At 55.1% G+C, this 27843-nt stretch overlaps 1 protein-coding gene across 1 annotated transcript in view; it reads left to right on the top strand.

Moving 5' to 3' along the window:
• The first annotated feature begins 354 nt into the window (after window positions 1-354).
• The window catches only part of SDK1 (sidekick cell adhesion molecule 1), a 279805-nt gene continuing 252316 nt past the window's right edge, over window positions 355-27843 (top strand). Inside the window, 2 exon segments of the mRNA XM_070414297.1 lie at window positions 355-421; window positions 2925-3072. Coding sequence (XP_070270398.1) covers window positions 2927-3072 — 146 coding nt within the window. The 5' untranslated portion in view covers window positions 355-421; window positions 2925-2926.

Raw genomic sequence — 27843 nt, forward strand, 5'->3', positions numbered from 1 at the left:
TCCTTAGCTCTGTGCCTGGCGTCCCTCCAGCCCCGGGAGCGGCGGCTCCTGCGTGCACAGGTGCCCGGCACTGAGGCGGCACCCCGGGTGCAGCGATGAACACGGCAGATCTGCAACCCGTTTCCCGGGACATTGACAGCCGGTGGGGGACGGGGATGGATTGAGTCATCCCTCCAACAGATCGCAGCGGCAGCGGGCGTGCTGGGCAGGGAGGGTTGCACGGACATTACTTATTAGAAACGGTCTTAGTGGAGCGCCGGGTGCGATGGCGGCTGCTGTGGGAGGCGCACTAACGCTGTGTCCGTGTTCGGCAGGTACGTGATCCCGGCGCTGCGGCGGCTGGACGCCGGCTTCTACCGCTGCGCGGTGCGGAACCGGCTGGGCGCGCTCCTGCAGAGAAGATCGGAGGTCCACGTCGCGTGTACGTGTCCACTGAGATCTCCACGGTCCAGTGACAGGGTGGGGTGCCCGTCCGTCACCTTCGGCCGCCTCGGGGCCGGCTTCTGTCTGGGGTCCCACGTGGAATAGAGTCCCTGCCGAAACCGGTGGAGAGAGAAGGGACTTGCGGGAGTGGCTGGTCCAATGGCGATGGGGCTGATGAGGGGAAGGGCACCTTTCAGTTCAGCTGATCGAGGGCCCAGTAAGCGCTGTGGTGCAGGGTCCTCAGACTTTTTAAACAGGAGCCAGTTCACTGTCCCTCAGACCGTTGGAGGGCCGGACTGTAGTTTAAAATAAAAACCATGAACAAATTCCTATGCACACTGCACATATCTTATTTTGAAGTAAAAAAACAAAACAGGAACAAATACAGTATTTGTATTTGCATGTGGCCCGTGGGCCGTAGTTTGAGGACCCCTGCTGTGGAGGGTGGAAATAAAATAAGCAGAACAAGCTGCCTCTGCTTTATGAATTAGTGAGCTGCTCTGAGCTTTCGTTACATTCACAGTCAGTGTTTTTAAAATAAAAAATTAAACCCAATTCGGTAACTTTTCACCAAGTTAGAATCCGTTCCTTGCAATGATGATGTGTTCAGAGATCCCTGAGCTGCACGACCAGAGCCCGTGGCTCGTCACGTCCCAGGCGGGTTCATGTAACAGTGAGTTCGTTAATCCTGTTGGGCTAGTTCAGTGGTCAGCAAACTGCGGCTCGGAAAACTGTGGCTCTCGAGCCACATGCGGCTCTTTGGCCCCTTGAGTGTGGCTCTTCCACAAAATACCTACTTCTGCGCATGGGCCACGAAGTTTCAATCGCACTGTACGTGCGCGCCCGCATGTGGTATTTTGTGGAAGAGCCACACTCAAGGGGCCAAAAAGCCGCATGTGGCTCGTGAGCCGCCGTGTGCTGACCACGGGGCTAGTTAATCCTGTTGGGCGGTCCCATTTTGAAGAAGGAAACTTTTGAAAGTAGGGAGCTTGAATTCCTGGGGAGCCAGGATTCAACCAGGTGAGGGGAGCTGGCCCATGTAAAGCATTTAGTACTTTTCTAGTCCATAACCTGTGACAGGTCCCGTCCATCTACAGTGGCCTGTCTGCTTCATTCTAGTGCGAATTTGCTACCAGAATGTCTCTTCCTTTCAAAGAAAGCAAAGGGCGTCATGAAATGTTAAATTCCACACTCGTGTGTCCTGACAGGCCAGAGAGCCCTACGCGCTCCTGGCGGGGCCGTGCTGAGCAGTGATGGTCGCCTTCTCTCCTTCGTTATCTGCCCACAGTCAGGCCCTCAGTGGTCAGCGTTCCGCACGAACTAAAGCGATTCCCAGTTGCTCTCCTATGCCCTGGCTGCTGGGGCCTGAGTGCAGATCTCACCCATGTTCACTTACATCTTCCATGACTAGGAAGGCAGCGACGTTTCTGAATTGTGGGGAAGCCACTCGGCCCAATCTGCCTGCAGGGCTGTTTAGAGCTTTTCCAATGGAAACATCGAAAACGTTATCAATAAAGTCACACCCCAGACATTCGAATAAGTTAACGGCTTGGAATTTATGATCATCTATTAAATGCTATTTTGTAAAATTAAATTTTGGACTTTTTCTTGCTTAATGATTTATCTCCTTTATTGCCTATGTTTTCTCTCACCTCTGTTTTCTCCTGCTCTTTGATAACAAATTTTACTTTAAAATAACCACAACTGCTTTCCCAATCTATTAAATCTATTTCCTAGACTATTAAATGCTGCTTGTAATATAGGAAATAGTTTCTCTTGGATAAAAAAGCCATTGATAATAGAGATATTCTGTTCCAAATTCCTATATATCCAGACAAATGTGTGCATATACACATATGTGTGTGCCTAATCATTCAAAAAATGTCAGACGTTACTAATGTAAACATTGGCCACTTACACCCACATGCTAATGGCTGGTTTTCCCGTGACCTCATTTTCTAAATTGGTACCAAGTAGCACAAAGACTGGAACAACACCCACCTGCCCCAAACTAAGTCAGCGCATGGGGTTGGGAGCGCCTCTGAAATGAGCCTGGGCTTGCAGATGGCTCACCCCAGGAGAGCTGTGAGGGAGCAGTCGCCCCAGGAACAAAGGGAAGGAGAGACGGAGTGGGGCGCCGGCGGGCGGGGCGTGGAGAAACCAGCATGAGGGGTTCGGGAGCGGGAGACATCTGAGAGCTCTATGTTAGAGCGGCCTCCGGCTCGTGTGGCTCTAGGCAGCTTCCAGCAGCTCGTCCAGGGGAAAGTACTAGCAATTGTCTTGTTGCAGCAGCGTAGCGCGGGCAAGGCTGCTGATGGCGATCCCTGGGCACCTGGCCCGGGCCTCTCCCCACCAGCCAGCACCGTCAGCACATGCTCAGTCTCTCCTCCCGGCTCCTCCTCGCCACGTCGGGGATGCTGTGAAATGCAGTTCCCTCCACCTGGGCCCCTCCCCCTCAGAGAGAGCTTTCTAGAACCTAAGAGGCCTGATTGTCTCCGCAGATATGGGCAGTTTCCTGGCTGGAGAGCAGAGGAAGACGGTGCCCGAGGGACAGGCGGCCGTCCTGGACCTGCCGCCCCTCCGCAGCTACCCCAGGCCCCAGGTGACCTGGTTCCGAGAAGGACACAAGATCATCCCCAGCGACAGAATGTGAGTCCTCCCCAGCGTCCCCTCCAATGTACAGCCACTGCCCGCGGGCGCCGTTCACACGCTGCGTTTACCACCGATCGCTGAAAAGGGTATCCCAGCCGCAGCCCTGCCCGGTCCTGAGTGGGCAGCGGCCTTCGCCTGGCGTGGGGGTGTGCGAGCAAGTAAGAAAACAGGTGCCGCCCGGCCGGCGGGGCTCAGGGGCTGAGCGTTGTTGACCTATGAACCAGGAGGTCATGGTTGGATTCCCGGTCAGGGCACCTGCCTGGGTTGCGGGCTCGATCCCCGGTGTGGGGTGTGCAGGAGGCAGCCGATCCATGATTCTCTCTCATCATTGACGTTTCTCTCCCTCTCCCTTCCTCTCTGAAATCAATTATATGTTTTTAAAAAATGAAAACAGGTACCATGATTCCTCCGTTTGCCGCACGCCCTTCCCCGCCCCTGACGGCCACGTCTCCCTTTGCGAGCGACTCTTGGCGACCTCAGGGCAGCCTGCGTGTGCCCGGCTCCCAGCACCAGGGAGGAGGCCTGGTCGCTTACAGAGCTTCTTCGTGAGCCGTGTGTGATGCTGCTTCCGCTGACGATGAGGCAGTAATTACTGCGCATTTCTCTCTATCCCTTCATCCTGCCGTGGCAGCTTTATTTCCTCCGTCTAATTAGAGGTCCGCTCACCTATTGCAGAAGAGCTGCTTTGTGATTAGTTAAGCATTATTTCAAGGTGTTCCGGCCTGCCCCACATTCTGCATTCAGTTTTAAGTGATTACAAAGAGCGTGGGCATATGTTTCCTACCTGGGCATTCTGCGGTGCGATATACCAGATGGGAAGGGCTCAGAGATGACCATCCAGGATAATCTCGAAATGCTGTAAGCTCGTCTATACAAAAGCTATATTTTAAAATTCTAGTAAAAAGATCAGTTACCTTAGAAATGGGATGACTGCTATCCTTCATTTTTTTTTATTAAAAGTTGCTTGGGTACCGCCCACCTCTATCTCGATTCCAGTGATCACAGATGCCTCTGCAGTTGGCGTGAAACAAAGACGCGTGAAGAAGGCAGCCAGGGAGATTCCTGTGCAGTATTCTGGGGGGTCCTCGTGTCGAGCGCAGCGTGGCCGGGCCGAGTTGGGAGGAGCCCCGGGAAGAGCTGCTGCGGGGGGAGGGGGAGGGAAAGCGGGGGGTCGACACGGGCTCCTCTCAAACACCGAAGCTTCCGCGGAAGGGCAGGGGGCACAGTTCGTGGTGGAAGGAGAATTGTAACTCGGCAGCAAGTGAGTCTGGTCACTTGTTTGCTTGCTGTGGTCCACGTAGACTCATGAGAGCATGTGTCCCAGGAGGACACAGGACATGGAGTGAAACTACAACTCCTAATTTCATCAGCTCGTGTCTTCCACTTGCAAATTCTTGCTAAAGACGGGTTACTTCCTGGGGAGCTAATCACCCCCGACGCTGCTCTCCAGCCCGGAGGACACGCCGGCGCCCTTTTAGCAAGAGAGGCCACGAGGCTGGTGATGGGTGTTCCCACGTTTGCAAGCCCTTCGGCGTCGGATCTCCGTGCATCCTCACCTCGTGGTTTTGAAGCGCCGGCCGTGCAGGTGTCACAGAGCAGCCCGAGCCTGGTCGCCCCCCGCGTGCATGGGGTGTATCAGTGGGAGCAGCAAGTTGAAGCCCTGGGTAGATGCACAAGGAGGTGGGGGGGGATGGGGGGTTGGCAGCGCCGGGACGGGGGTGAGGTGGGGGGTTGGAGACAAGGCTGTCGAGGCTGTCGAGGTGGCTGGACCGGGGGGTTCAGAGCCAGGCCGCTTGGCTGTGCACAGACCGGCCGTCACCGAGGAGCTGAGCAGAACAGCAGCGCAGCCTCACTTACGGGTCTTTGGTTAAGAATTATGTTATGAACAGACTGTGGGAGACACGATCAGGAGCCGCCTGGGGGTTTACTGCCGCCACGGGGTGGGGGCCACCGCCGCCATCGGGACGGGTGGGGGGCGTGGTGAGAAGTGTCGGATGCAGGTCTGTTTGCGTGGCATCAGGAGGCTGTCTGTTGGGGGGGTGAGCACTGAGAGCAGCAGGAAGCATGGAGAGCTCTAGGAGTTCCGCCTGAGCTGTGACAGGATGAAGCAACCACTGGGAGGCGCTCTTGGTGGAGCAGTTTTTACATGTGTGTGTACATGTGGTGCATGTGCGTGCGTGTATGTGTGTGCATGTGTGTGCGTGGGGGGTGGCGGTGGTGTCTGGAGTTTGTTCGGACACGTGGGTGTGAGGCAGGGCGATGGGCAGGAGGGTCCCAGGACTAGGTCGCGCTCCTTGGACTCGGGGAGCTGGGTGTCGGGGTGGTCGTGGCCCTTAGAGCCTGTAACGCTGAGTGTGAGCTGACCGGCCAGCGAGAGGAGCCCGTGGCTGGAGGTCACAGAGGTGACAGTGAAAGACCATGTCCCGGAGAATTCAGAGGACCCGGAACCGAACCAGTGGGGAGGCCTGGCTTGGAACGGGGCTGCTCCCGGGCCCCGGAGCAGGGGCAGGGCACATTCGATGGCCGCCCGCCCGCGCCGGCCCCGCCCCGATTCCTGGAGCTTGGGAATGTGGTCCTGGTGGCATGTGCAGGCCCGTCTCCTCTGTAGCTCCAGCCTCCTCGGGGTGTTCCCACTGAACCCCTCTTTCTGTGCTCCGTCTGGCCGGGGCTCTGCAGCGCAGAGGAGCGGTGCTGGGTGGTGAAGGGATGAGGGAGGGGATGAGTGTGGGCGCCGTCCTGTGGTACCTGCGCCTCCTCCCCAGAAGGCAGGAGCCTGGCCAGCCCCAGGGAGCCGCGTCCCTGAGGGAGTCTGACTTGGAAAGCGAGCGACCAAGAAAGAGTCGAGAATAAGCGATACTCAGAATTTTGAAGAGGAAATTACAGGTTTCGCTTATGTGAGATGATGAAGATAATGCATGTTTACTTTCTGGTGTACGGGATCCAAACAGCGAGGCTGCTGTCTTTGCATTTCAGAGATGAGGAGAGCCGTGTCCTGAGAAATGGAGCCTCATTTGATGCTAAAACTGTTCTGTGTTCTCCCGGGAAGATCTATGTGCGTTGTTTCCCTTTATTTCTCACAATAGGAAATGGGGAGTGGATGACACGCGGGCCGCCTCCCCCTGGAGGGAGTGGACAGCGCGGTCAGCAGGTCGGACGCACAGGCTGTTCCGTGAGCGCCCTGCCGCCGCCGATGGCCGCTCCTGGCTGATGGCACCCACGGCCGCCGGCGGGAGGGGGACACAGCGCCCGGTTCCCCTGCCAGTGCCGCGGCCGCAGAGCCCACGCTCTCACCTCCCGCCGGCGTGGGAGCCGCTCGCCGGGAAGGGTCCGGACTGTGAGTCAGGCAGCAAACAGCGTCTCAGGACGAGGAAGCTGCCCGACTCACACTGTGGACGCTACGGACGGGACGTCACGGCCACAGCGCCCTCTCCCTGCAGCTGCTCAGGGTCCGTGTCAATTAGCACTTGGGTTGGGAGTCACGACGTAACGCTTGAACGAAGACCCGGTTATAATGATATTTTTATAGTTAACGGGGCTTTCAAAATAATGAGCTTTTAAACTGTTAGATTGTTTCATAGGCATTTGTGCCTGGTTATGGAGGGTTCTGTACGTGTGGGTGGAGCCATGTTTGCTGTAAGCAGATGTGGGTTCTAGACCTTTCCTCCGCCAGGTCTGCCCTGGGCAGTCTTACCCTCCGGGCGGGGGCACGACCTCCACTCAGCGATCCTGTGGGCGGGAGCTCCCGGCCAGTTCTGCGCCCCGCCCTCATTCTTACCGTGCACCCCCTCACTCTTAACCCGTGCGCCCCCCTCCCTCTTACCCGGGCACCCCCTCCCTCTTACCCGGGCACCCCCTCCCTCTTACCCAGGCGCCCCCCTCCCTCTTACCCGGGCACCCCCTCCCTCTTACCCGGGCGCCCCCCTCGCTCTTACCCGGGCACCCCCTCCCTCTTACCCGGGCGCCCCCCTCCCTCTTACCCGTGCTTTCAGGAGATGCCTCCTGGCACTGGCTTTGTGCCGGGCCCTGTCCTGGCTGCTGGGACAGAAACGAGGCTCTGGGGGTGCTGCCATGTGAGTCCGGGTCCAGCCCGGAAACAGCTTAAGGACCAGGATGCTTTCAGGCGAGGGTGGACGTTATGAGGGAGCGAGTGGGGGCGGATGAGAGAGAGCTGGGGGGGGGGGTTCCCCTGCACCGAGTGGTCCCGGGCCGCCTTGCTCGCAGGTGACATTTTAAAAATCACTCGCTGAGGATTTGCACACGTGCACAGGTTTCAGCTCGGGGTGGGGGCCGAGCAGGTGGCTGTGACCACCACCCGCAGGGCCCTCACGCAGTGGCTGTCTCCCCCCTGCCCGCCCGCCCCTCGTCTGGTTCCAGCACCAGAGGGAACTTGTCTGCCCGGGAATTTCTTGTAAGTGGGGCCATGGGACATGGAATCTTTTGTGTCTGGCCTCCTTCATCCCGCATCATTCCTGTGGCCGCCTCAGGGTGGTATTTAATAACAGCAATTATTAATAACGTTGAGTGCCCGGCTCCGTGGTAAGTGTTTTCTGGGTAATGACTCATTTGATCCTCGCAGCAGCCTAATGAGTGCGGTTGTCCTTGCTTTTCTGATGGGAACTAAGGCAGCGCGGCCCACGGCGGGTCCCCGCTGAGCCCGTGGCTCCTGCGCCCACGCGCCCTCCGCATCCGCGTTGCCAGGCGCAGCTGGGACCGGTGCCCTGGGAGGGGCCCGGGCGGGAGGGGGCTGGACCCTCGGCCAGGACGCCCGCTCCTGTGCAGACCGCGTGGGCTCCTCCAGGTGCTGGTTCCTGAAGCCCCTCAGTGCTCGCTGTGCTCGTCCTAAGGACATGCAGGAGCCCCGCTGAGCCCCGTTGTCCGCGCTGATGTCCCGGGCAGATGTCCACAGAGGAGACCGGGGAGTGAGTCTGTGTTCAGCGACCGGCGTGCGGAACGCTGACTTGTCAGAAGCGGCTGCCGGGGGCGTGAAGATCGCCGCGGGAAGTCATTTGCTCTCGGGTCTAGGCAGCGTCATGGTGGGTGGAGGGTTACCTTGTCAACACGATGAGAGCAGCGGCGGTGCAGATGGACTTGGTGAAGGTCGTCCCGGCGTCTCCTCTCTGGTGGTGTTTGTCGGGCGTGTGCAGGCTGCTGCCCTGTGCCCACCGCGCTGGGCAAAGGCAGGTCCCCCCCGGAGAGCCCTCCCGGGGCCAGCCGGCGACCCTGAGGGAAGGCGGTCCTAGGATGACTTGGTTCCATTTCAGTTGGCAATGTAGTGTTTAACTTCAATGACAAGAGTTTAATATTCTCTGTACCAATTTTTCATTCGAAAATAAAAACCACTTCATTTTGCATGAGCAGAGCTTGTGACAATAATAATGCATTGCTTTTCAAATATTAGCCTATTAGACACCTTAAGTCAGTTGCCCATAATTGCATTTCGCCAACTCGACATAATACCTTAATTAAAACTAGGATAATTAAAATACAGCTTTAATGAACAATAAATTCTGAGGTTGCCAAGCCTGGAATATGTTTGTTGAATCATAGCTTGCTCTATTTTAGCTCTTAAATCTGTATCCACATTATGTTTTGAAATGGCAACCATCATGAGCCAAAGGCGCTTTAATGCATATAATCGTACTAGAGGCCCGATGCACAAAATTCGTACACGGTGGGCCCTTGCGGCCTTGGCTGCCTCAGCGCTCGCAGCCCCACGGCCCCGTCCCCTGCCCACTGGTCATTCCAGAAGGTCGCCTGGAAGGTCATTCCACTGTCTGGTCTAATTAGCATATTAGCTCTTTATTATCTAGGATGTACCACTGAGCACTCTGCCCCTCTGTGGCTCTCATGTTTTTGTTCCCTTCCTTGCGTGTGGCTGTTTGTTTGCTACTAAATTTAATCCCTTGAGGCAAAAAAAAGTGTTGTTTTTGTTGACAGTCTCCCGGTTTTATTGAGATAGAATTAACATATAACAGTGTATTATTTTAAGGCACACAATGTACTGATTTGATACATGTACATATTAAGGAATGATGACCATAAGTCTAGTTAACATCGATCGCCACACAGTTACACATTTTTTGTTGTTGTGATGAGAAGTCTTAAGATCTGCTCTCTCAGCGACTTTCAAATATACAGAATGCAGTGTCGTTAACTGTCCATACACCCCTGGGGAAACGGGGGTGTATACCTTCGGACCTCCTTACCCATTCCTCCCCTCCGCCTTTCCTGCTGCGATTCGAGTCCCGTGGTTTAGATTCCGCCTGTAAGTGAGGTTGTAAGTGAGATCACACGTTGTCTCACGCCTGTCACTCAGCATCATGCTCGCAGGGGCCCTCCGTGTTGTCACAGATGGCGGGGTTTCCTTCTGTTTCGGCTGAGTCATACATGTCACTTTTTCTTCCTGCCTCCGTCGGTGGACACGGGGCTGTTCCCATGTCCTGACTCTTGTGACTCCTGCTGCCCTGACCACCTCTGAGATGGTGATGTTGTTTCCTTCAGGTAGATCCCGGCGGTGGGAGGCCGGGCCCTGTGGAAACTCTATTTTAGGTTTTTTAGAAACGTCCACACCGTTTCCCAGAGGGGCTGCATGCACCTGCATTCCCGCCCGCAGGGCTAGGCTTCCCCTCCTCCAGGCCTCATCAGCACTCACCTCTTGTCTTTTCGACAACAGCCATCTGACAGGTGTGATGACGCCTCACTGTGGCTTTGACATCTTTCCCTGGTGATTAGGGACAGTGAGCCCCTTTGCATGGTCCCGTTGGCCATTTGAATATCTTCTTTAGGAAAATGTCTGCTCAGCTTCTTTGTCTCCCGCCCCCCTTTTTTAGTTGAATTATTTCTTGGTCTTTGAAGGCTCAGGAACTCAGCACAGTTCCTGGCCATGTAAATAGTAAACGCTTACCGGCTGGCTGGACAAGTGTTTCTTGAGTAAATAAATAGGCAATAATGCGTGGCTCTTTCCAGGGAGATGGTGTGAGACGATGGGCACTGGACTGAGACTCAGAGCAGGAGAGTCCCAGTCTCAGTTCCTCATCCTTTCACTGTGCCCAGCAATCTATCTATATGAAAGCCTAAGCGACCATTATGACCGAACGACCAGAACGACCGGTCGACCAGTCGCTATGACACACACTGACCACCAGGGGGCAGGCGCACAGCCAACCTCCCCCTGGTCCCTCCCCCTGGCCGGCAAACCTCCCGCAGTCCCTCCCCCAGTCTGGCAGGCCCTCTCCAGCAGGCCCCGGCCAGCAGCCGGCAGGTCCCGGCTGGCCCGGTCCCGATCGGGACTGGGCAGGACGGCCCTGATAGGCCCTGATCTATCGCCAGCCAGGCCTAGGGACCCCGCCCATGCATGTATTTCGTCACCGGCCTCTAGTGGTGATATAACGGAAATCTCAAATGGAGACGAAGTAGGTACCCAGCAAGCTCTTGGAGTTATTACAGGGAAGATTTATTTGTGGAGAAAAATGTTTAGTATTCGAAGGCAACTGCTCACTAACGCATTTGGAACTGCGGGTTCAGGGAGGGTTTGTAATGGATTTCCGGTCCTTATACAACAAGTAGAACGAGGCTCCGGCCTCCCCTTCCCCTTCACTCTCCCCGTTACAGTGTCCGTGGGACACTTCGGCCCGTCTTATTTTTTAAATGTTATTTATTGATTTGAGAGAGCGAGAGAGAGAAAGAATCATTCCACTTATTCAGGCACTCATTGGTTGATTCTGTGTGTGTCCCGGCTGGGGATCAAACCCACAACCGTGGCGTATCGGGATGACGCTCGAACCAACTGAGCGGCCCGGCCCGGGCCCGAACTGGTCTTGATAGTGCTGAGTAATGAGGAGGCATCGCTGTCTGTGCATCTAACATGTCGTCCATGACACCGTCCAACACACGTACTTTCATTGGCTGCTGTTTCAGAGGGTCATGGTCAGTGTTACTCTTCCCACATGCAGGGCATGTGCCCCTCCGCTCCCCTGTTCACGTAACAGGAACCTCATCGCACTGGCGTCAGCCACCGAGGTGCTCCTGGGAAGGAAATGTGCTTCGACGGCGGCCACGGGGATCCTGCCGCTGTTCATTTATAGCCCAGGCGTAGGCGGGGTCCTCCCCTCGAGGGTGCGTGTCACCTTGTGTGTCCACGGAGAGCCCGTGGTCGGAGCACAGGTCAGTTCGTACGTGCACTCTGGGCGCTCGGGGCCGGGGGTCAGCCTGCCCTTTCTGGCGTCATAGGCAGTCGTAGGCAGAGGGCTCGGGTACCCAGGTGAAGTTCTCCCACACAGGGGAGCAGAGGAAAGGGGACCTCACGGTCAGAGAGAGCCCGGGACGGTCTCCCCTGGGCACGTGTGCACTTCCGGGCTGGGCCGGGGGGAGCCTGTCACCTGGAGGTCAGTGGGCATGTGGGAGGGTCAGAGAAGGTCAAACAACGAGCGGTGCCAGCGGAACCTGGCGGGTGCTGTCACCTGGCAGCCTGCGCGCTTGGCGCCCTGTGGGAGGCGTTCCAGGCCAGTGCACCCTGAGTCCTTGAGACCCGGGCAGGGAGCGGGGAGGACCGACGGAAGGGAAGGTCACGCAGATGGAAGTGTGCGCAGAGACTCGGGCCCAGGTGCGAGGGGAGGCGGAGCCCAGCTGCTCTCCTGCACCCATTCCCGATGCTGGCGGCCTGTCTCGGTGTTGGAGGGGCTTGGGTTTTCACATTCCATGGGTGACAGCAGTCCTGCGGGTGTCCGACCGGAGGCCGTTGCGTGGATTTGTGGGCTGGGCCCCGTGAGTGGTGAGGGAGCAGCTGTCCTGGTGGCAGGGCCATGAGGCGAGGCCCCACAGACACTCCGGAGGGCCGACAAGCGTTTCTCTCGTCTCCCTGTAGCTCTGCCCTGCGCCCTCCGTCTTCTTGGCGTCCTGCTGAAGGCGCCCGGGCAGCCTTATCACACCAGGTCTGTGGGTGACTGCGTGGGGGGGGGGGGCGGGGGGGGCAGTGATCCGGGCTCCAGGGCCCCGGCAGTGACAGAGCCAAGGATGGAGCCCACCGATGGCCTATCTGCTTTCCTGGGAATGTGCCTGGTGGTTGCTCTCCGCTGGCCCCCAGGCTGAGGCCTGCAGCAGGGGCCTGGCTGCGGTGGGTAAAGAGAAGGCGTTCCTATCCTGGTATGAGGGCGCCTGGGTCCCACTTCTCAGCAGAAGTCCAGTCCGGTGCGGGCAAACAGGCAAACGGAACGGGCAGGTGAGGACACACAGGAGGATCGGTGGCGAGGGAAGCCCTGCCCAGGCATCTCATACGGGACCGGGAAGAGGAAGAGAAGGAGCAAGTGACTTGAAGAAAGGGGCTGGGGTTCCGCAACATCGGCACCGAAAGCAGCGGGAAGGCAGCCGGAGGCAGCGCGTGTGTGGGAGGGAGCGGCAGAGGCCAGCAGGCCGGGCTGTGGCTGTGGCTGTGGCTGTGGCTGTGGCTCTGGCTCTGGCTCTGGCTCTGGCTCTGGCTGTGGCGCGGGCTTCGGCACTGTGCTGAGGGCGGTGGAAAGACGTGGGGACGCGTGATCGGATTTGCTTTAAGAAAACCTGGCTGCTGTGTGAGGAGTGGGTGCTCAGGGGCAAAGGGGGAAACAGCCCCTTAGGAAGCTCTTGCTAATACCCTTGGTTTGCGAGCAGGAGGGGCTGGTAGCCTGGATTAGGCGGAGCAGGGGAAGTGGGGGGCCGTGAATAAATTAAAGCAATTGGTTAAAAGCAGATCCACAGTTACGGTGTGAACAAATACTAACAAAATGAGGATTTTAAAAAAGCAGAATCGCCGGGACTTGCAGATGGAGTGGGCCTAGAGCGAGCCCGTGGCAGCATTTCCTGAAGTACTGACAACGGGGTCGGAAGGGGCTGGGCCTGCGAAGGTCGAGAGAGATCCTGCGAGCAGCCTGCGTAGCCAGAGCGACTCCCATCCGGACGCCACAGGCCTGGAGCGCAGAGGAGAGGGCTGCTGGAGACACAACACTGGGCGCAGAGGCGGGATTTAAACCACGAGGGAGAGAGTTCCCAGGGAGGACGAGATGCGAGCCCGAGGAGCTCCGGCCCTTGGAGAGAGGGGCGAGGATGAGAGGCCACAGAAGACAGGAGGGAAGAGGCCCCACAGTGCTACAGAACCACCCGGAAGGGAACTGGTGGGTGGCGGTGCGGCCTCCACAGAGCTGAGCCGGGACAGATGCGCGGGGATCACAGCCCGACACACTGGCTCAGGCTGCACCCAGGGCTCCCCCCAGCTGCTTCCGAGCCTGGTCCTCAGGCTCACGGGCCTGCAGGTTCTGCCCTGGAAGGTCATGAAGGGGGGAGTCTGGGAACTCGCTGATCTCTCCGAGCGTGATCCCTCCCTCCTCCAGCCCGGATGTGCCGGAGCCTCAGCAGCCAGGGAATCATCACAGCCAAGAGCTGCCGTGTGTCCTGGTTATGCAGCCATGTGTGGACTTAGTTTATAGTCAGAGTCTCACTTTAACGCATGACACAGATTTTCGAATGACCCGTGTGGGTGGTTTGGGTCTTAGGCATTACCTGTGTGGAGTCTCCCCGTGTTCATGGCACTAAAGCTCTCTCTCGGTCAGTGAACCACTGGGCGGCCAGCGCTGCCTGCTCCGAGGACCCAGCCCATTGACTCTGCGCGGCCTGCAGCCCGGGTCCTGCCAGGTCTCTGCACAGCGAATTGGCTGCCAGGGACCTCGCTGTTTCCTGTTCTGTCTGCTCCGAGCCTGCCGTGCATCTGAGTGAAGTTGAGAGCCGTGTCTCCGGAAGTGAACGTGAGCAGGGCTTGTGTTGATTGAAGCGGGAGAGGGGAGGGGTGGCCACCTGCCGCTGGCCCGCCTCTGCCCCGGGCTGTGCGTGGAGGGTCCAGCCCCCGAGTGCCTGGCTTTCCTCCAACACCCGCTGTGAGAATCTAAAGACATCGCACGTGCCCCGGTGCCACTCAGTCATTGCTTTGATCTCCTGATGGAGTAAGGAGGTGTGGCAATCAGGGACGGTTTGAAGAGCATCTAATGATTTAAAGAATAGCGTTTCTAAATATTTAATGGAACAGGCTCCTGCCGCAGCACTTCCTGTCTTACTCTCCTTTTACCACCTTGAGGACGAGGCCAGAGAGAACTTGCAGACAAGCAGGAGAGAGCGGCGGCTAACGTGTGGGGTCGGAAGTTCAGTGTTGTGTGACCTTGGGCACGTGACCCAGCTGTGCCTCAGTTTCCTCTCCTGTAACAGTACTGTCTGCCCCGTAGGCCTGCGAGGACCCCCTGGGCCCACACCGGGCCATTTCGAGGCTGAGCCATCCCCGGGCCATGTACAGGCACAGGGATGCTCCCCTCTCACTGAGCCTTCCGAACGGGGAAGGACCGGTGCGCACTCCCCTCCGGTGTGCCTCCAGGAGGTCTCGCAGCGACACTGCGTTTGTGTTTCTGTACTTCCTCCCACTGCAGGCTGGCATTGTCGCCGTAACCCTTCTGTGGGCCCGCGCCCCAGTCCTCGGTGGCAGGAGCGAGATGGGACTAAGGCACAGCCGTGACACGGACCCCGTGGGTGAGCCGTGACCCAGCGCGGGCTTTCCACACGGACCGGCGCAGCTCGTGCGCTTCCGGACCATGTCCCGCCCGGTCCCGGGACACGGAGCCGGGCCTTTCCCCGCGGGGCTCAGAGGCTTCAGCGGCCCCTTTCCTTGCCGGCGCCTCAGTCCAGGAGGAGCAGGCCCATCACTGCCCACGGCTCTCTACAGCCCCCTGTCTGTTCAAAGACCCCGTTCTAGCCCGGCTGGTGTGGCTCAGTGGCTGAGTGTCGACCCAGGAACCAGCAGGTCAGGGTTCAATTCCAGGTCAGGGCACACGCCCGGGTTCTGCGCTCGACCCCAGTAGGAGGCGCACAGGAGGCAGTCGATCAATGGTTCTCTCTCACTGATGTTTCTATCCCTCTCTCCCTCTCCCTTCCTCTCTGAAATTAATAGTAATAATAATAATAATAATAAAAAGCGCTGTTTAGTAAGATGGCAGCCAGATTGTATTTCCGAGGCCCCTAGGAAAGTAGGTGCTGACCAGGACTGCTGGGAGGTTGGAGGTCACAGGTGAGGGTCAGAGGAGAACATAACTAGTTACTGAGAACATAAGTGTTTCAATACCACACGTATGCATTTTATTAGGGCCCGCAGTGTATGGGGGTGTGTGTGTGCACGTGTATACATTTTATAAGGGCCTGCGGTGTATGGGGGTGTGTGTGCACGTGTATGCATTTTATAAGGGCCTGCGGTGTATGGGTGTGTGTGCACATGTATGCATTTTATAAGGGCCTGCGGTGTATGGGTGTGTGTGCACATGTATGCATTTTATAAGGGCCTGCGGTGTATGGGGGTGTGTGTGCACGTGTATACATTTTATAAGGGCCTGCGGTGTATGGGGGTGTGTGTGCACGTGTATGCATTTTATAAGGGCCTGCGGTGTATGGGTGTGTGTGCACGTGTATACATTTTATTAGGGCCTGCGGTGTATGGGGGTGTGTGTGCACGTGTATACATTTTATAAGGGCCTGCGGTGTATGGGTGTGTGTGCACATGTATGCATTTTATAAGGGCCTGCGGTGTATGGGTGTGTGTGCACATGTATGCATTTTATAAGGGCCTGCGGTGTATGGGGGTGTGTGCACATGTATGCATTTTATAAGGGCCTGCGGTGTATGGGTGTGTGTGCACATGTATGCATTTTATAAGGGCCTGCGGTGTATGGGGGTGTGTGCACATGTATGCATTTTATAAGGGCCTACGGTGTATGGGGGTGTGTGCACATGTATGTATTTTATAAGGGCCTGCGGTGTATGGGTGTGTGTGCACATGTATACATTTTATAAGGGCATGCGGTGTATGGGGGTGTGTGTGCACATGTATGCATTTTATAAGGGCCTGCGGTGTATGGGTGTGTGTGCACATGTATGTATTTTATAAGGGCCTGCGGTGTATGTGTGTGTGCGCACATGTATGTATTTTATAAGGGCCTGCGGTGTATGGGTGTGTGTGCACATGTATGCATTTTATAAGGGCCTGCGGTGTATGGGTGTGTGTGCACATGTATGTATTTTATAAGGGCCTGCGGTGTATGTGTGTGTGCGCACATGTATGTATTTTATAAGGGCCTGCGGTGTATGGGTGTGTGTGCACATGTATGCATTTTATAAGGGCCTGCGGTGTATGGGGGTGTGTGCACATGTATGTATTTTATAAGGGCCTGCGGTGTATGGGTGTGTGTGCACATGTATGCATTTTATAAGGGCCTGCGGTGTATGGGGGTGTGTCTGCACATGTATGTATTTTATAAGGGCCTGCGGTGTATGGGTGTGTGTGCACATGTATGCATTTTATAAGGGCCTGCGGTGTATGGGGGTGTGTGTGCACGTGTATACATTTTATAAGGGCCTGCGGTGTATGGGTGTGTGTGCACATGTATGCATTTTATAAGGGCCTGCGGTGTATGGGGGTGTGTGCACATGTATGTATTTTATAAGGGCCTGCAGTGTATGGGTGTGTGTGCACATGTATACATTTTATAAGGGCATGCGGTGTATGGGGGGGTGTGTGCACATGTATGCATTTTATAAGGGCCTGCGGTGTATGGGTGTGTGTGCACATGTATGTATTTTATAAGGGCCTGCGGTGTATGTGTGTGTGCGCACATGTATGCATTTTATAAGGGCCTGCGGTGTATGGGTGTGTGTGCACATGTATGCATTTTATAAGGGCCTGCGGTGTATGGGTGTGTGTGCACATGTATGCATTTTATAAGGGCCTGCGGTGTATGGGTGTGTGCACATGTATGCATTTTATAAGGGCCTGCGGTGTATGGGTGTGTGCACATGTATGCATTTTATAAGGGCCTGCGGTGTATGGGGGTGTGTGTGCACATGTATGTATTTTATAAGGGCCTGCGGTGTATGGGTGTGTGTGCACATGTATCCATTTTATAAGGGCCTGCGGTGTATGGGTGTGTGTGCACATGTATGTATTTTATAAGGGCCTGCGGTGTATGGGTGTGTGTGCACATGTATGCATTTTATAAGGGCCTGCGGTGTATGGGTGTGTGTGCACATGTATGCATTTTATAAGGGCCTGCGGTGTATGGGTGTGTGTGCACATGTATGCATTTTATAAGGGCCTGCGGTGTATGGGTGTGTGCACATGTATGCATTTTATAAGGGCCTGCGGTGTATGGGTGTGTGCACATGTATGCATTTTAGAAGGGCCTGCGGTGTATGGGTGTGTGTGTGCACATGTATGCATTTTATAAGGGCCTGCGGTGTATGGGGGTGTGTGTGCACATGTATGTATTTTATAAGGGCCTGCGGTGTATGGGTGTGTGTGTGCACATGTATGCATTTTATAAGGGCCTGCGGTGTATGGGTGTGTGTGCACATGTGTGTATTTTATAAGGGCCTGCGGTGTATGGGTGTGTGTGCACATGTATACATTTTATAAGGGCCTGCGGTGTATGGGGGTGTGTGTGCACATGTATGCATTTTATAAGGGCCTGCGGTGTATGGGTGTGTGTGCACATGTATACATTTTATAAGGGCCTGCGGTGCATGGGGGTGTGTGTGCACATGTATACATTTTATAAGGGCCTGCGGTGCATGGGGGTGTGTGTGCACATGTATACATTTTATAAGGGCCTGCGGTGTATGGGTGTGTGTGCACATGTATACATTTTATAAGGGCCTGCGGTGTATGGGGGTGTGTGTGCACATGTATGCATTTTATAAGGGCCTGCGGTGTATGGGTGTGTGTGCACATGTATGCATTTAATAAGGGCCTGCGGTGTATGGGTGTGTGTGTCTGCACATGTATGCATTTTATAAGGGCCTGCGGTGTATGGGTGTGTGTGCACATGTATGCATTTTATAAGGGCCTGCGGTGTATGGGTGTGTGTGCACATGTATGCATTTTATAAGGGCCTGCGGTGTATGGGGGTGTGTGTGCACATGTATACATTTTATAAGGGCCTGCGGTGTATGGGTGTGTGTGCACATGTATGCATTTTATAAGGGCCTGCGGTGTATGGGGGTGTGTGTGCACATGTATGCATTTTATAAGGGCCTGCGGTGTATGGGTGTGTGTGTCTGCACATGTATGCATTTTATAAGGGCCTGCAGTGTATGGGTGTGTGTGTGCACATGTATGCATTTTATAAGGGCCTGCGGTGTATGGGGGGGGTGTGTGCACATGTATGCATTTTATAAGGGCCTGCGGTGTATGGGTGTGTGTGCACATGTATGTATTTTATAAGGGCCTGCGGTGTATGGGTGTGTGTGCACATGTATGTATTTTATAAGGGCCTGCGGTGTATGGGTGTGTGTGCACATGTATGTATTTTATAAGGGCCTGCAGTGTATGGGTGTGTGTGCACGTGTATACATTTTATAAGGGCCTGCGGTGTATGGGGGTGTGTGTGCACATGTATACATTTTATAAGGGCCTGCGGTGTATGGGGGTGTGTGTGCACATGTATACATTTTATAAGGGCCTGCGGTGTATGGGGGTGTGTGTGCACATGTATACATTTTCTAAGGGCCTGCGGTGTATGGGGGGGGGTGTGTGCACATGTATGTTGCACCTGTCAGACAGCTAGTCCTTCCCTGGTTTCACCTTGGACTCTGAAGGAATGCACGATTAGGGCAGGTATTTTAATCAGCGTGGATGTGCTCGCTCTAAGGAAAGTGGGTGAAGGGTTCCCAGCCCTCACAGTCCGTACGAAGGTGAAGGCCTTGGCTCTGCACGTTCGCAGGGAGCCAGGGGGTGACACGGGCGGGCAGAGGCAGGTCTGTAGTGACAGGAAGGCACCCGGAGCGGAGAGGCAGACGCCCGTCTCCGTTCAGTGGGTGACGAGGACGCGTAGTGCAGGGACACTGTTTTCTCTTTTGAGTGTTTGACTGAATCAGAGATCAGGGAGGCTGACTGTGTGCTTGTGACACAGCTTCTCGAGCGGCGCTTCTTCTCACCGTTTATTCTCTGCGAAGTTCACTCTTAGAGGCGCGTGCGGGAACGGTGGGCTCCACAGCGAGGCATTGGACGAGATTGTGCGGGAACGGAGGGGTCCACAGCGAGGCATTGGACGAGATTGTGCGGGAACGGAGGGCTCCACAGCGAGGCATTGGACAAGATTGTGCGGGAACGGAGGGCTCCACAGCGAGGCATTGGACGAGATTGTGCGGGAACGGAAGGTGTCCACAGCGAGGCATTGGACGAGATTGTGCGGGTACGGAGGGTGTCCACAGCGAGGCATTGGACGAGATTGTGCGGGAACGGAGGGTGTCCACAGCGAGGCATTGGACGAGATTGTGCGGGAACGGAGGGCTCCACAGCGAGGCATTGGACGAGATTGTGCGGGAACGGAGGGCTCCACAGCGAGGCATTGGACGAGATTGTGCGGGAACGGAGGGGTCCACAGCGAGGCATTGGACGAGATTGTGCGGGAACGGAGGGTGTCCACAGCGAGGCATTAGAGGAGCTGAGGACATTAGCACATGGCGGACCAGTAGTTTTATTGCTAGCTTTACCCAGTGGCCAGATAAGTTTCTATTGAACGAGTACAAAAAACGTTTTACATAAATGTGAAAGGCACGCTTTAAAATTAAGCACCCATTGCCTCTCAGAGTTATTTATTACATGTTCTTACAAGCTAATGTCTTTTTAAAGTATGAGACTGTGTAAAACACTGTGTAATATGAAGCGGAACTAAACAAAGCTGCAAACGTAACGCGTTTCTCTTCTCTTACCGTTACTTTTGCACACTTTGCAAACTTTAGTAGGATATTTCCTTTTATATAAAGTTTCTGCAATTGAAACGCTATTGGAATAGTTGTCTTGGTATATGTGATGCCCCAATTCCAGATACGGCCGAAGTAGTGATAGAATAGAGTCATTCCATTTTTTTCCTTCTCCTGTGTAAATTTGCATATTGCAAATATACCCAGTCTTGCCCTCACATACCATTCCTATAAGTCAACCATATTTAATAATCTTAGCTGGGTTGTAAGTTCGAAATAGAAGACGTCCCCTCCAGGGAATCACGCCTTCATCTAATGGTACTTCTCGCCTAGGCTTCTATATTGTTTGAAATTTGCTAATAAAGTGGTCGAGTACAGGTTGAATTTTAAATAGCCTGGATGAAGAGTTAGTCATGTGTGCATTGTCATTGAAATGCCAATAAGTCCAGATCTGTTCAAAATGATTTCAACTCATTGTCTGAGGAAATATTGGAACAGCTAGAACTGGATTTGTAGACACTATTCTTTCCAAGTATCCTTTCGAGAACGCCCCATTAGCACTCTGAGTCCTAAAGGTTGTTGGAGTAACAGGAGACTGCTTTATTGCTTTCGAAGTTTTGTGCTTTCCCCAAATTTGGTTATATGTTCTATTGATGACAAAATAGTTCAAACAGATCGTTGTAAAAAATCAATGATGTTCTTAGAATCAGACGATATAACTACAACCCCAGGATTACCTTCAAATTTTTCCAAATTAGGCTGAAAGTCCTCTTTTGACCAATCATTATCTCGGCAACCAAGATGCAAATTACACTCAAAATCATGTGTGGAATTGTTCAAATGTTCAGGTTCAGAATCACTTGAAATTACTATTTTTCACCTTTTTGAAGGAATAACTATATCACTGCCACTGTCAAAGCTTTCATCACTTTCACTTGGAATATCTAATAAATTGTCAGCAAATATATCAAGAATTTTATCACGTTCTTCGTCATTATCCATGGTTACTGAGCACTTTAAAAATATCAAATTGATATTTTAAAAAGTTATTTTTATTACTAACAGCAAGAGACTAATCACTTTTAATTCCTTTTGTAATTTTTAACTCCAGCGAATGCGTTTTCTGTTACACTGTTTCTCTCTGACAACAATGAAAAGCCGAGAATTCTCGTGATTGGCCACAAGCTTAGAACAGAAAACACGAGAATTCTCGTGATCCGTCCGCATGTGTTAAGATACTGTTAGGCCACGTGACTGGCAGGAGAGAGCGTGTGACGTGTGGGGTAACCTCCTCGTCTGGTTTCCCCAGGACTGTCCCTGTTTTGCACTGAAAGGCCTTGAAGTCCCCAGGCAGACAGGGATGGTCGGCCCCCGTGGCTACCGTGGGAATAGACATTTGCCATAGTACAGCTCCATATCTTCCCCACTAGGGGAGAGCCGGGCATCTGTAAAGCATGGCGGTGGAGCGAGAGGCCAGCGTCGCTAGCGATCCTGTACTTGCTGAGCGAGGCAGAGGGGTTCGCTGAAGAGAACCCCGTTTCCCTCCAGTGCTCTCTTGGTGACAGGTCCCTGTCACTGCGGGAAGAACCGGGTGCGCTGCGTCCTAGGGGAGGCCTTGCCCGCTTGAGAAAAGGAGCCACAAGCTGGTCCCCGACCCCAGCATCTGGTCCTGGCCCCACGGAAGTCACACACTTTCGCAGGTGACAGGGCCCAGGTGGCTGAAAGGTGCCCGTTGACACGAGCCCATGAGCAGTCCCGTCAGCCCGATGCCCCGGAAGCTCCTCTTTCCAGCGGGCTGTGCTAGGAATGCCCGTTTCAGCCGATGACTGGATTCCTTCTCCTCAGGCCCTGCCCTCATCACAGTAGCTGTCCATCCTGCACACCCCTCCTGGGGGCAGGGAGCTCCGTCATTAAACATCCACGATGCAGAAAAGGGCAGAAAACACAAGGTGCAGGGTGAGCACCCTTATCAAGCCCGCACCCACGTGACCGCCTCTTACCCTGACACGCTCACCCCCACCCCCGAAGTCTGGACCTGACACTCACTTTCTTGCTGTTCTCTAGAGTTTTACCACTTACGTTTTTTGCTTCTGTGGTGGTTTTATGCAAACAGAATCAAGCAGAATGTCTTCATTTGTGTCTTGCTTGTTCAATCCAACTTTCTGTTTTTGAGACTCATCCAGGCTGTGTTTGTGCCTGTAGTTGGTGCATATCTATGGCTGTGTGGGTTTCACTGTGTAACTTGCCACCATATGTCGCTCGGTGGTTCTCGGTCGTTAACCTCGTCTGCACGTACGGCCACAACGAATAGCCCCGCCGCGAGGACGCGCCAACGCCCCTGCTGCGTGGGGTCACGCGCCCCAGGGCCCCTGCCTTCAACTTCCCTGCCATTCCGGTCTCCACAGCGGGCCCAGCCTCCACACCCACCACCCTCGAGGAGATGGAGCTCGTCCCTCCAGCGGCACTCGGGACGGCCGGACTTCACATTCCCCCTCATCTAGTGGGTGTGCCTTCCCTGTGGTTTCACTGGTGTCCCTGATGCTTAGTGGAGTTAAGCATGTTTTTATATGTTTGCCAGTTGCATGTCCTCTCTGGTGAAGGGCCAAGTCTTGCCCATTTTCTCTCTCGGATTCTTTATGTTTTTCTAAGTAATTGGCAGGAGTTCTGTACAAACGCCGGGTGCACGTCCTTCGCTGGTTATGTCTTTCTCGCCGCTCTGGCTTGCTTTTCACTCCTGTTATGGTGTCTGTTGGTGAGAAGAACCGATTTCCACTGTAGGTAAATCATCTTTCTTCCCTCGTGGTCGCTGCCTCCGCAGTCCTGTCTCAGCCCTCCTGTCCGAGCGCAGTGAGGTCTCTGAGTTCCTTTCTGAGCTGATGGCTTCGCCCTCCCATCCGGCCGCCCCGTGCTGCGGGCTCGTCTGTGGGTGGCGGGAAGGCCTGTGCTTGCTGCTCTCCCTTCGCTCCCGCCTCACCTGCCGTCATCCGAGCCCTCGTGTCGGACTGGCTGCTGGGTCCCCCGCCCCACCCCGGCCTCCACGCCCAGCCCGCTGCTGCTCCCTTCACCGGGAAGTGCCCCGTGGGCCATGGCGGCTGCATGTTAAATGCAGAAGCCCGCGATGCCACCGTGTCACCCACGATTGAGTTCGGCCTATTTTTCTGGTGTTCTGAGCTCCTGGCACGTCTGTGGTTGGCACAGCTTCGGCAGGCGGAGAGCATGTCGCCGGGGAAGCCCAGCTGCTCTCAGCGGCTCTGCCACAGCCCCGGGCCCGGCCCGCACAGCCGCACGGTAGAAGGCTGAGAGCGATGGATGTGAGAGCCGCACACCCGCTCACTGGGGAGCAGCACGTTCCGGGGACCACCCTCTTCCCCGTCAGGGATGCAGGAGCCACGGTGGCATCTCAGCTGCTTCCCGTGCAGAGGAAAGCCGGACCTGTAACAAATATGTGCCGAGCCCCAGCGAGGCCGGACCCCGAGCTCTAACTCACAGCCCCTCCCGGGCGTCCTACATGCAGCATCCAGGCTCCTCCCCTCTTGCGAGCTGGGCCAGGGAAACAGCACATGTTTGTTTACACATGTGTTTCCCCGGATACGTGCTGACCCTCCCTGGCCCCACCTCGGAAGACACTCCTTGGTCAGGAAGAACGGGGTGCAGCGGCCCGCTGTTAGGACTGGAGCCTTTTCCCGGGTTGTTACAGGCCTCCGGCTGCTCCAGCCCCTCCCCCGCCCCCCAGGCCCTCTCTCCTGTGGACTCCGCCTTTCCGAGCCTGCGGGCTCCTCTCTCTAATCCTGACCGCACAGCCCCGCCTCGGGCAGAACAGGACACTTCTATTTCTGAAGCACATCCTGTGCTTTCTCACTTCTTTACTTTTCGTTAATTATGTCATTTTCCTGTCTGGGTTAATCTGTCCCGGGTCCATTAAATCTTTTAATAAATCCTATTTGGTGACATAGACAGAAGCTTTCCAGCTCATTCCTCCTCTTCTAGGACGCGTCTCGCCCTCTCATTTCCTGCTGACGGGCACGCTGCAACCACACGCCTCCTTCCTTGGGCCGCTGCTGGTTTCAGGTCAGAGGTGACGGAGAAATCGACGCGTTGGCTGGTCACCCACCGAACAGGCCAAAGACAGACCCGCCTGGAGGATTGTTTCTTGGGAAAATCAAAGCCACCTGTCCTCTGAGCCCCGGGGTTAGAGAGGAGCCGCCACACAGAGGAAGCAGTTCTGCAGCGGGCCATGAGGTGCCAGTGGGAGCGGCATGAGGCTCACGGAGGGGTGGGGAGAGAGACAGAGTGAGAGAGAAAGAGAGAGAAGAGAGAGAGAGAGAAGAGAGAGAGAGAGAGAGAGGCTGGCAGGGAGGGGCCTCCGTCCCCGATGGCCTCGCAGAGCAGCCCCTGGGGCCCAGCGAGTGCCCTTGAACGAGGTTGTGCTTCGTGACCAGGAGACCTGTGTCCTCATGAAAGAAAGTCTCCCTCCCTGAGTCTTTACCCAAAGGGAACATCGTTTTCCTTCATTTTAAAGTGAAGGTGTAAAGTCTCCTTCCAGTGGACAGCTCCATGAAGTGTCCACACATGCAGTTCCACGCCCCTCACAATCAAGATAGAAAATATGTCCATCACCCCCCCCAGGTGCCCTCATCCCCTGGCAGTCAAACACCCCCCCTCCCCGCCCCCACCAGGCTGGGCTGTTGCAATCTGTGTCTGTCCCTGTAGTTTTAATGGTCAGAGACCTCCCAGCATCTAGCCTTGGAGCCTGGCTTCTTCCACGGATCAGAACCTTCTGCTCCGGGCGGGCGTGCCGCCTGGTTGGCCCGGGACGGACCCCGGTCACGCCTGTTGCAGATCGCGCCTGCTCGCTCTGCTCAGGGGCTCCCTTCCCGCTGGTTTGTGCCACGAGTGATATGCTCACCCTCTTGTGCTCAGTTCAAAAGTCACTTTTTCCAGGGAACGTTCCCTGATGCCTCTGTCATTTGCTTTCGTGGAGCATCCGATGTCTGTCTTTGCGTAGTCATCACGGCGTCATTAAGACGGGCCCAGGGCCCAGGTTTGTTTCTCCCGGCGGGTCCGAGCTCTCGTGGTGAGGACTGAGCCGTCACCCTCATCGCGGAGTTCCCAGCGCTGGTCTGTTGGGAGCGCCTGCTCGCTGAGCATGTGCGAGGGAGGAGAGACGCTGGCCCGGAGGCAGGACTGGCCTCCTGCCCGTGTCTGCATTAATGCGTTCCCTCTCTGGGCTCCATCCCTCACCTGTGCAGTGAGAAATTGGACTGGATGTTCTAAGGCTCCTTGCTGTAGGCACATCAAAGAAATCTCTTGCCATTTTCCTAACATTTAGAGTCATGAATTCTAAGAAAGGTATGGAATCCATTTAGATCCCCCGAAGATAGACTAATGTCCCTTTATTGCCCAGGGAATGCAGCTCTGATTGTTACCCTCTTTCTGATTATGGGCTCCTCATGTGTAAACGGCGATGTTATTCCTCTTTTCTCAGGGCATGAGAGAAATATATAGTCCGTATGATGATACAATTATCGCTAATCCTTTTAACAAATGTAAGGCTGAGCTTGTCTTTCTCCAGCTAGTTAGCCAACCGAAGACGTTTTATTTTGTTGCTGTTGTCATTCAGGAAAAAAGAAATCCTTAAGGAGACAGTGTGGTGAAAATCCTAAAGCATTTTCATTGAGTTTTATAATGAAGTTAAGTAGGAATTAAGAGCAGGAAATGAAATTCATAACACCGGTGGGAAATCTTGAAACCATTTCATCGTGTTTTCCTTCTAACTTAATTGGGTCTCATGATGTTCGTGAGGCGGGGAAGTTGTTGGTTTGCTTGCTGTTTGTATTTAGTCATATGAGGAAATCAGCGGAAGACCTTGGAAATGAGAACAGCGATTCTGAAGTCATTCTGGCTTCTAGAAAGTCTTAACAATACTTTGGGATGTAAGGGCTCGTGGGGTCTTCAGGAGTGTTCCCCATACCTGAAGGTTGGAGGGCCGTGGAGCAGGGGCCATGTGTGTAAGGAGGGAAGGGGGGGCGTGGAGCAGGGGCCGTGTGTGTAAGGAGGGAAGGGGGGGCGTGGAGCAGGGGCCGTGTGTGTAAGGAGAGGATGGAGGGCGTGGAGCAGGGGCCGTGTGTGTAAGGAGGGGATAGGGGCCGTGGAGCAGGGGCCATGTGTGTAAGGAGGGAAGGGGGCCGTGGAGCAGGGGCCATGTGTGTAAGGAGGGAAGGGGGGCCGTGGAGCAGGGGCCATGTGTGTAAGGAGGGAAGGGGGGGCGTGGAGCAGGGGCCATGTGTGTAAGGAGGGAAGGGGGGGCGTGGAGCAGGGGCCATGTGTGTAAGGAGGGAATGGGGGGTGTAGAGCAGGGGCCATGTGTGTAAAGTGGGAATGGGCGGCGTGGAGCAGGGGCCGTGTGTGTAAGGAGGGGATGGAGGGCGTGGAGCAGGGGCCGTGTGTGTAACTGGAAGGGCTGTGGGATTGGGGGCAGGAGGAGACGAAGAGGAGGTCTCTGGCGGCTGGCGAGCGCGTGGCCGCCACACCAGCCCTGTGTCCAGGGTGCTGGCTCTCAGGACGCCCGCCAGCAGGTGGTGCATCTCCTGCCCCGCACCCCGAGCACCTAGAAGTCCTCCTCTTCTGGGCCTCAGTGGAGGCAGCAGCGTGGAGAACTCACTCTAAATGGATCCTCCTACTGAGAGCACTGAGAGAACCGAGGTATTGTTAGAAAGACAGGCCCACAGGGGAAGAAGGAAGGTGCGGGGGAAACCAGTGCCTGCGTCAGTCCAGGGTCGTCTACCTACCGACTCCAGAGCTGCCCCGATGCAGGCGGTGACGAGGAGGGAGGAAAATCCAGAAGCTCGGAGCGTGCGGAGAGCACCCTGTCCTGACCGGTCCCCATCCCGAGGGCCGCCTTCGAGTCGGCAGTGGGTTGTGGGTAAAAGCTCTGTTCTAGCTCATGAAAGAGTAAACTTTTTAGGGGCATCTTTCAGTGTTCCTGTTGAGGGATTTCAGTGGCTGCTTCTAGCATTGTCGGAAGATAAACTTTTTTCCCTTTTTCCTCTTTTGGCTGTGGAGCAGCTCTTGCTGATAGTAAATAACTACTTAAAACACGGAGATCCTTTTTCCCTTTTGTAGCTTTCGACCACTTTGAAAGGTAGTGGTTTCTAAATTTCAATGATACGCCAAGCGTTTCAGAAAATGAGTTCCAAAGGGGATTGATTTTATCTGCAAGGCTCTCATCCCGCAGACAGGATATTGGCTGCGCTGGGCAGGATGGATGTGACGCTGAATGAAGCATCGCGGTCCCGTCCTGGGGGAGCGCGTCGCCTCCGCAGGCCCATTCATTAGCTGGGAGCGTCTGGGGGTGAGACGGCGCCCAGAGAGAAGACGCAGGAAATAAAAGCCTCCTCTCCCAAAGGCTCCTCCTCGGCTTCTCACTGGCTCGTCTCCGTCCGCCCCCTTTTCCTAGTTGGTCATCAGCTCATATGAGGATCTCAGAACTTCCCGTGATCGATTGCTAATCACATCCAGGGGGAAAAAGTAGGTTTACAGTTGTTCATTTGGAAAATAATACAATAATTAATAGGTCATCCAAGAATAAATCTGCGTTTTGGGTTCCCACAGCTGTAAGCCTGCCTTTGCCCGCCGGTGGTCACACCTCAGAGTGAAAGTGCTGGCACCCACAGTCCCACTGGCCTGCTCCCCCGAGAGGGCTGCACACGCGCTGTGAGAGGCTGGTGTGGCCTCACCTGAATCCTGTGCATTTGAACAGTGCACGTTCCCAGGGCCTCTGGCAGGGGTGTCTCAGCGTGGGAGGCCAAAGGTCTGCCACGGACTCGGGGCCCCTGCCCCCCGGACTGCGTGCGCTCCTCCTGTCTCCTGGCTCGCGTGCTTGCGCCCTGGCAGGGCCACGCCATCACGTGGCAGACAACCATTTCCACTTCAGGCGAGAAAAACAGAAATGGTTTCATCTGAGAATTATATCGTAAAATCGAGTTCTAAGTACCTCTTCTTAAATACTGAGAT

The sequence above is a fragment of the Myotis yumanensis genome, unplaced genomic scaffold (assembly GCF_028538775.1).
Source record: "Myotis yumanensis isolate MYYU_CA2020_CCGP unplaced genomic scaffold, mMyoYum1.0.hap1 SCAF_5, whole genome shotgun sequence".
Classification (NCBI taxonomy): Eukaryota; Metazoa; Chordata; class Mammalia; order Chiroptera; family Vespertilionidae; genus Myotis; species Myotis yumanensis.